The 8,568-nt window shown below is 25.7% G+C and overlaps 2 protein-coding genes across 3 annotated transcripts; one reads left to right on the top strand and one right to left on the bottom strand.

Moving 5' to 3' along the window:
* Positions 1-2,002: 2,002 nt before the first annotated feature.
* On the bottom strand, positions 2,003-6,353 carry LOC136968362 (phospholipid scramblase 1-like). 2 transcript variants are annotated; one of them, XM_067262375.1, is made up of 8 exons: positions 6,226-6,353; positions 4,633-4,787; positions 4,421-4,537; positions 4,262-4,339; positions 3,939-4,078; positions 3,693-3,866; positions 2,209-2,367; positions 2,003-2,125 (listed from the first exon to the last, which is right to left on the bottom strand). In XM_067262375.1, exons 2-8 carry the CDS (start codon positions 4,760-4,762, stop codon positions 2,075-2,077), a joined length of 849 nt encoding a protein of 282 aa, XP_067118476.1. In that variant the 5' UTR covers positions 4,763-4,787; positions 6,226-6,353; the 3' UTR covers positions 2,003-2,074. The 2 variants fall into 2 exon arrangements, with proteins under 2 accessions (XP_067118476.1, XP_067118477.1); XM_067262376.1 differs by having other exon boundaries at positions 4,633-4,791; positions 6,226-6,280.
* A 598-nt stretch (positions 6,354-6,951) lies between these two features.
* LOC136968371 (gustatory receptor family protein 3-like) lies at positions 6,952-8,456 on the top strand. The gene is made up of 4 exons (XM_067262386.1): positions 6,952-7,953; positions 8,059-8,127; positions 8,199-8,288; positions 8,373-8,456. Exons 1-4 carry the CDS (start codon positions 7,009-7,011, stop codon positions 8,454-8,456), a joined length of 1,188 nt encoding a protein of 395 aa, XP_067118487.1. The 5' UTR covers positions 6,952-7,008.
* The last annotated feature ends 112 nt before the right edge of the window (positions 8,457-8,568 follow it).

Genomic DNA, 8,568 nt, shown 5'->3' with positions numbered 1-8,568 from the left:
TCTCTTCGATAGTTACCATTTCATTTTCAATTTTGACATATCTGATAATCTGGCATACTATCAATTATTATGTTAAAATGTTTTGTTGTCATTATATTATTCATAATTTTGTTTCGATGCTAGTAAAAAAATTAATTCGTTTTGGATTTTTGGACTTAAATACGATACTTGGCCTCTTGGTCTTGGTCATTAATAGTGCAATGCATATGCAATGTAAACACCGAACCTATCGTAACAATATAGATAAATACGTGGGGTATTTACTGCAAAGAGGTTCTCGGAAGTAAACTATTGTTGATAAAATATCATATTCATATATTTCAATTTGTTATAATTGAAATATCCGCTTTTCCTCTTTCCTTTTATTAACAATTTTATTGTTAATAAAAGAAGACCAAAGTTGCGTTGGAAAGAAGACTTGAACCACAGAGGACTGAAGAGAGAAGAAGCCCTTGATAGGGAAAAATGGAAGAAACGCATTAGAGAAGGAAACGCCGACCCCATATAAACATGGAAAAAGACAAGGATAAAGAAAGAAAGAATTTATATATTTCAATAACAATAGAAATGGCGGTTTATTTTTGAAATATATGTTCGTAGAAATTATAGATCATAAATACTATATAAATATAAATATAAAAGTTTTTTTGTGTTATTAATTTCGAATACGTATTATTCTGAAATCTTCTCGTTGGCGCCTTTATTAAATAGGCGCCTATGGCGGGGGCCACATTGGCCATACCCTAGTTACGGCTCTGCATATACCTATTTGTTTTCTCTATAACATTCTAATCACAACCGTATATATTAGCTTTGTAGTATATATAATTACATATTTATTCATAAAAATATGAGTATTGTAGCATTTAACTCCATGATATATTAAAATACCATTAATTCGGATGCAGATAATCTGAATTTCCATTATGCAATTGTTAACACTTAGTGATTAGTGTTATAAATAGTAAATGTATTATCTTATATATTATTTATCAGTAACTATTTTTGAAATTAATTTAAACAGTGTTAGTGTAGATTTAAAATGTAATTTAACTTCATTAAGTTCAGAATTTTATACAAGTACAGACAATAGACCGTACAGTTTTGTACAGTATAGTGGAAACTTCCGGATTCCAGCAATTCATTAATTCGTTAAGACACTCCTTTCTCAATTAATTCTGATTAACAACATTTACTGTGTTTATAAAAGACATAACTTGAATAGCAATGATCTAATAGAGTATAGAATATATTAAGTTATAAATATTATAATACAGATATCGTCTTTTATTCGAACCATGTGAGATTTTTAGTGGATGTCATGCTTTCTTACAGCTAAGTAAATACAAACATTACTACTTTCGTTCTTAGAAATGAAAAAAAATTCGTATTTTCTTTGAGTAAATATAAAACTAATTTTCTTATAAAAGAGTTATAGAAATTTATGTTTAATGTTAAAGAAAATTTTAATGCATTTGATCAAAACTAACTCGATTTTATCTTACATTAGAATTATGTAAATTTAGCCTAATGAAAAAAATTTTATTGCTAAGTCAAAATTTTCGCGATAAATAGATGTCATCATCTAATGGATAATAATGAGTAAAATTAATTTTATTTACAGTATATCAACTGAAAACTTAGTCAGAAAAATTAAAATTTTGCTTATTTCGTTCATTACTTCAATTGTTCCTGTTTACTGAGAAGCGAGCATTCAGTAGTTCAATTGGAGTACTGCCGTTTTTGTATATATATAACATATTCGTCTTTTAATATACATAACATAATTTTAGCAATGGTAATATAATATATTTCAAAAATACTTAAGAAAATCTTCCATGCATTAAGTATTTTTTACTGTTTTGATATATTAATAATTTAATTATATAAAACTCAAGTATGTTTATTTTATATACGATAAAGATATACATTTAAAAAGTACCAAAATAAATCAACAAAATAACATTATTATTAATGGATAAAAATATAATTTTTTCTTAAAAAAAAAGCTAAGCAAAATATTGAGTAGAACAAACGAGAGCATTATCTTCAATATTGTAAAACGTGAGATCAATTATTGTTTTACTTCTTTTACTTCTGGAGATCGTTCAAAGAACATAAAGTCCTTCAAAGATAAAATAATTATATTAATATTATTATAATATATTTTTATCATAAAGTTTGTTCATTTTTATAAATTAAACTTACGATTAAGAAACAAGCACCCAAAACAACAGCTTTTATAGTAACATCAAGATCTTTAGGAAAAGAAATGCCAAACACGTCAGCATTTGTAAAAGCTTCTTTGGCTAAATTTGACCATTTCTTTGATATTTTACCTACATTATTTCCTTCTATGTCATATACCTGTATATGTATTTAAATGTTAAAAAAGAAAACGAATCGTGAAATTCTATGTATATAATAAATGGGGGTGAAATGGATCAGTTTCAGCAAAATCACTTATTGTAAAAAGAACTATAACAGAGGAAATTAAATGAATTGCACTGTAAAAAATTATCACAACTAGCGATTGAAAGACCATAATTCGCAAACACCTAAGTTTATTGGGAGTGATAATATAGACATTTCAATATATTATCTAACGATCCATTTTACCCCAATGTAGGAGTGAAATGAGTCATTTCAATTTTCATATGAAGTAAAATGGGTAGTATACTTTTCAATTATAATAATGGAACTAATCATAAACAAATTCAATACATTAAAATAGTTTAAATTAGAACAATTCAAAAGCATTTTTGCATAATGGGTATAAAAAAAGTCTCACAAAGCAGAAGGGAAAAAAAATGAAAATAAGAGCCCCGTTCTTTACCATCTAAGTGGCCGTAGGGTTCTGCTTCCTCTGAACTAGCCTCTGAAATTTTTACGTTTATTTTATTATCAGAAATTTTCGGAAATTTCTTAAATCTGTTTAGCCTTATAGGAAACCAAGACCCCGGTCCCTATCTAGTTACTCCTACTGACTACCTGACCAGCTCGGATTTTGGGTTAGGTCTTGCCTCTTTTGATATAATTTGAGACCTTGTACTAAAGCCATAATATTAGACTAACTCTGTTCTTGCTTTAAAAAACTGTTTTAATGCATTTACAGTATAAAATTACATGTTAAAATAAAAAGATCATGATAGCAGATGGTCATTATTTCTATTATCGTATTCATACAGCTTCTGTAGATAAAATTTCATAAATTCTAATGACCCATTTTACCTCATCATTCCATGCACAATGCAGTACGATAAAAGCGTTTTTAAAATTACAAAAACCTTTAAAAAATTGTAAAAGGTATTTTTAGTTATTGACTACCTCCATACTAGACCTACCACAGCATAACATTGTCAAAAGCCCAACCTACTTTTGCTTAATAACAGGTCTGTATTTTTACTTGCAATCATAAGCGTGATATTTCAATTTATTGCTAGTGCTGATAAAAAACTTATGAAGTATTATGTGTTGTCGTTGCTCATGCACAGACACACTCACACAAAAAAATTTTCTACGAAACCGGAAGCGAATTTCGCCAAGTATTTTCTTTCTTATCTGCTAGAAACTTCAACTGAGCAGTGGCACGTAAGGACAAAACAAAAATTAAAAATAACCTCTTTAAAATATGATGCTAAAAGCTTAGCTTGATCCATTTCACTTCAAGTTACTATAATCTTGATGCTCACCTTAAAATTTACATCGCAGCAACAATTACAGCATTTACAATTGCAACAGGGACCAAGTATACTTAACATTTTCTCTCCTTCATGATTTTGTATGGAAAATTTTGTCCTCATTATGCTCCAATCTTGTTTTATTAAGCCAATTTTTGTTCCTGGTGGAGCCATAACCTCTAATTCCTAAAATAACATTATAAACGAATTAATTTTATTATTTAAATTTTCTTAGAACTAAAAGAAATAATTGTTTACTTGAAGAAAACATGGGCACCAACAAGTCATGCAACGTAATGGACGACTAAGAGATATAATTTCATTGGCAGAACTATTTAAAAGTTTCATTTCGAACGGACGAATTGGTCCACATAAATTTCGAGTCAAACAATCCGTCTCTGAAATATATTTAATAAAATATCCTATGTTGACATAAACCTTGTGAGAAATTAAAGTTTAAATTATTTTAAATAATTTATATAAATAGGCCTATATAATTTTATAAATCACACATTTCTTTAAGCATTTAAATTTATAGAAATTTTATAATTAAATTCCAGAATAAGAATATGTTCAGTCACCTTCAACAGCATAATAAACAATTTGTCCTAATTCATTCTTTATTGAGTATTTATTTGCCGTTTCGAATCCAGTCAAGGCTGATAAATAAATAAATGAAATTATTTAAACTGTATTTATATTTTATAATTATTTAAAAGGATTTATTATAATTTCTTAACCTTCTAAAAGTTGAACTTCCTGTTCTACGAAAAGTTTATCGAGTGTACACAGATATTCCAATCCAGGAGGACAATCAATAGGTGAAGTAGGTGCTGGCATCCATTCTCCTACAACGCCTTTATTAAAAATAGTAAAAGGAAGAAAGTGAAGTCTTCCTACTTTGTTCAGTTTAATTCCTTTTATAAAATATTAAAAATAATTAAAAATTTACCTTTGACTATTTCCTCATTACTAACGTCATCATCAGCAAATGGAATCTCCTCATTTTCTGGAGGAGTTAATGGAATCGAAACTCCATTTTTGCTAGAATTATTTAATGCATTTTTCTGTTTTTCAGACATGATCCTTAACGAAACTTGCAATTTCCTTACTTAAAAATTAATTCAATTCACTATATAACTGATTAAGTTTAATATTAAGATTAAAATACTACAAAAATTGATAATTTTTGTATATTATCAAGTGAAAATTAATTTAATTATTTATGCAATTATATATATAATTTTTTTAAAAAAAATTTACATATAAAAATTTATTAACTATTCAGTGAATTAAAAAAATAGCAAAAAAATTTTCGTTTTTACAACTTAGATTATGTTAGAAAATAAAATTTTAAAATATTTTTATGACACTAATGAACTTTAATAAGAGTAAGATATAAAAAATAATAATATTTTTAACATGGTATATGTATATATAAATAAATAATTTAATTTTTTTAAGCGTGGAAACATTAGTAAACCAAGATTCTCTCATGTTAATCTGACTTGCATGATAAAGAAAACACAATTTTTTCGGGTTTTTAATAATATTAAGACGAAATAACCATTTCTTAATAATTAATTTAATGTATATTTGTTTAAAACTTATAAAAAACTTAAAATTATTCACTCGAAACAGCTTCGTTCAATACAAATTAATTGCCTCAAAAATTGATAATCCCTTAATCAAATAGGAAAAGAAATTAAAATATTCTGTTTGTAAACACTATATCGAGGGTGACTCATGTCTTAGCTTGTATAAAATGCAAGCTGCGTTTGAATCAGTATTTAGCTATGTTCAACAGATGGTTCCTTCATAAACTAAATAGAGAAGGTCGTTTAATCGCATTAAAGCACTGCATATAACGTAAAAAAAATCTAGAAATTATTTTTGATCAACGTGTCATTTAATATGTTTACTTTGTTATATTTAGTACTTGATAAATATAAGAATATTATGTAATTAGAAATAATTCAAATTCATTTGGTAATTCTATATTTTGACCTTGTTAATTCTGGTAGCAGAAAAAACGATTTGAAATTCAAAACTTAAACAAAATGGCGAAGGCGACTGGCACTTAATTGATGTGGGTGGAAGAAAATTATGAGAGCAGTTTATATAAACTACATAATTTAAATAGTAACAAATTACATCGATAAATATCTCACTTACTTTTGCATGTTTAAATTTTTATTTCATGCATCTATCTATTAAAGAAATCAATTAAAACACACACAACTCTAATTAAACATAAATGACATAATGCATTAATGCTATTATTATTACTATCTTGAAAAAAGTTATAAAAAATTATGCTTTTATATAAATTCTACAACATTAATCTATAAATAAATGCATTTAAATTTATTTAAGTTTAATGGACTCTTTATCTCTTTACTGCAAGCGATAACAATAAGAAATCAGTAGAAATAGAAATTATATTTTTGGTTTAATGATAAAAAAAATGAAAAATTTGAATAATTTAAATAAAAATTTACATTTTCTGATTATATTATGCAGAATTAAACTTTTAAGTACTTACCAAGTGCTACTTTTTACCTACATTGAATGAATATGTTCACTTTCAACGGGATGCTCTCAATGTCATTTTACAAATGATATTGTCTAGCCAATCAGCACTAGTTTCTGCTGATTACGTGTTATTAAAAGGGTGATATGTTTTCATACTAAGTATTTCTTTCAGACTGAATGAATCGCAAAAAATTGTAAAACCGTTCGAACTTCGTTATTTTTCACTTTTAAATTTCAGAATTTAATATATATATATATATATATATATACACATTAACGTAATTAATATATAATTAAAATTAAGATTAATTAAATTTGTTATTTTTTATTTAATATTCTGTAGTCTGTAGTAATTAATACTCCGTTCATTTATTAATTTAATATCTTCCGCTATTTCTCAAGTATACTGTCCTTTCATTTTCTCTGTTAATAATAACTTATATTTTCTACTAAATTTAGTTAAAATGTTATGTAAGTTGTAAAAAAAAGAAATTAGCTTTAAAATTCTTGATATCATAGCTTAGTAATGTAATTTATTTCGTTCTTTTTTTTCCTTTGCTTATTTTCAAGGTCTTTCTGAAGTTAGAAACAACTCAGGCTTGTTATCACAATTAAAAAAATTATATAGAATACACATTTTATCGTGAAATAAATGTAGAATAATGATACTGTGTCATGTTATAGATCGCTATAATTATATAAAAATACGTGGTAAATTCGTGCAATTAAACATTACATAACCGATCATTAATCGATAATATCTTAAACATATTTAGGTAAAGTCATTACGAAGATGTCGTGTTTTCATTGTATCTCGAAACCTTTTGCTTATGTAGCTAAATTTTGTGGTTTAGAACTATTTGAAGAATATATAGAAAGTAATTGGAAGAGTTCTTTCTGGAAATTTTATGGAAATTTATGCCTTTACGGAATGTTTATCAGTATGCTAATGGATGGTGTATTGTTGCTTCTTCCTATGGATCTGATAAATCAGTTAACTTTTGGAACTCTAGTTGCTTTTAATGAGGGTATAAAGCACAGGTTATGTGAGGATTTATCCTTTTTCTTAAATGTTAGCTGGTGTATATTAATATATAATAGTAAGAGATATAAAAAAATGATGCGGAAATTCATTCAATTGTGGAAAATTACTAAGTCTGCAACATACGAGAAAGAATTGGAAAATGATCTTCAGTACTGGCAAAATTATATTTTTAGTAGAATCTGTGTAATTACATTTATAGTTTCGATTTTAAATATTTTACTAGTTTTTTCACAAAAAATGGTATCTTTATTTTACGGTTCAAAAACACATGTAATGACGGTTTTTTTCCTCTTAGTTATTTTCTTAGTAAGACTTGCCTTTAGTGTAATCGTATTATCGATGTCATTAGGCTTTTTTATTTATATCTGCGTGGCCATCAGATTAAAGTTTAAATATCTTCATGAAGAAATAATGGAATTTAAAAAGCATAAGATAAAAATAAAAAATGGCTTAAAACCGTTACAAATCAGGCATTATTTTTTAACTGAAATGGTTTTAATAGTCGATAGTTGTTTTTCCAGCTTAATTTTTGCTACTATTGGTTGTTCGATTTTTTATATATGTACGTCGGCTTATCCAATTCTTTTTATCAAAACTGACATTTATATTAACGTTATGCTTTTTAATTGGACAATATTTGGACTTCTTAGTTTAATAATTACGTCACTAATTGCATCATTTATAATTGATGAGGTAAAGTTTATTTTTAATATGAAATTAATGTTTATCTTAATGATTTCCAGAAGTTTACTATTTAGATACTTTAAGTAATAATACATATGTATTTTTTTAATACAGGCTCATAATCCTTATAAAACAATAATTCAACTAAATTCAAAGGAATTATCTCACGATTTGAAGTTAAAAGTAAGTTTTTATGGAAAAAGTTTTAAAATAATTCCTTGTATAACTTTATAATTAACTGCAAATTTTTTTAGTTACAAATATTTTTGAAGCGATTGAGTGGGCCAAAAATTGGTATCAGCTGTTTGGATATATATGTTGTTAACAGAGGAAGTGTCTTTAATGTAATTATACTTTTATTAATTTAAAATATAACCTTTTAAAATTTAAAAATAATTTTATTAATTAACACTTAATTTTATTTTCAGATTCTAAATTCACTAATCACTTATTTTCTTATTTTAATTCAAGTACAACAAATGAAAATAACAAATACAAAGGACAGAAAATAAATTAATCGAAATTTTAATATTTTATATTTATTGTTCGATGTTTAAAATATTTTTTTTAATATTAGAAATATCTGTGTTCTTAATATTTATTATATGTAAATAAATACAAAAA

This window comes from Centruroides vittatus, unplaced genomic scaffold (genome assembly GCF_030686945.1).
Source record: "Centruroides vittatus isolate TY-2023 unplaced genomic scaffold, ASM3068694v2 contig_1450, whole genome shotgun sequence".
Classification (NCBI taxonomy): Eukaryota; Metazoa; Arthropoda; class Arachnida; order Scorpiones; family Buthidae; genus Centruroides; species Centruroides vittatus.
This window is presented reverse-complemented; position numbering and strand designations above follow the sequence as displayed.

Coding starts and splice junctions, on each gene's coding strand:
- LOC136968362 (XM_067262375.1), bottom strand. CDS start 4,762: ATGTCTGAAAAACAGAAAAATGCATTAAATAATTCTAGCAAAAATGGA. Junction 4,340..4,420: donor GGAAGTTCAACTTTTAGAAG/GTTAAGAAATTA, acceptor TTTATTTATCAG/CCTTGACTGGATTCGAAACG. Junction 3,867..3,938: donor GGTGCCCATGTTTTCTTCAA/GTAAACAATTAT, acceptor ATGTTATTTTAG/GAATTAGAGGTTATGGCTCC.
- LOC136968371 (XM_067262386.1), top strand. CDS start 7,009: ATGTCGTGTTTTCATTGTATCTCGAAACCTTTTGCTTATGTAGCTAAA. Junction 8,128..8,198: donor CTCACGATTTGAAGTTAAAA/GTAAGTTTTTAT, acceptor AAATTTTTTTAG/TTACAAATATTTTTGAAGCG. Junction 8,289..8,372: donor ACAGAGGAAGTGTCTTTAAT/GTAATTATACTT, acceptor TTTTATTTTCAG/ATTCTAAATTCACTAATCAC.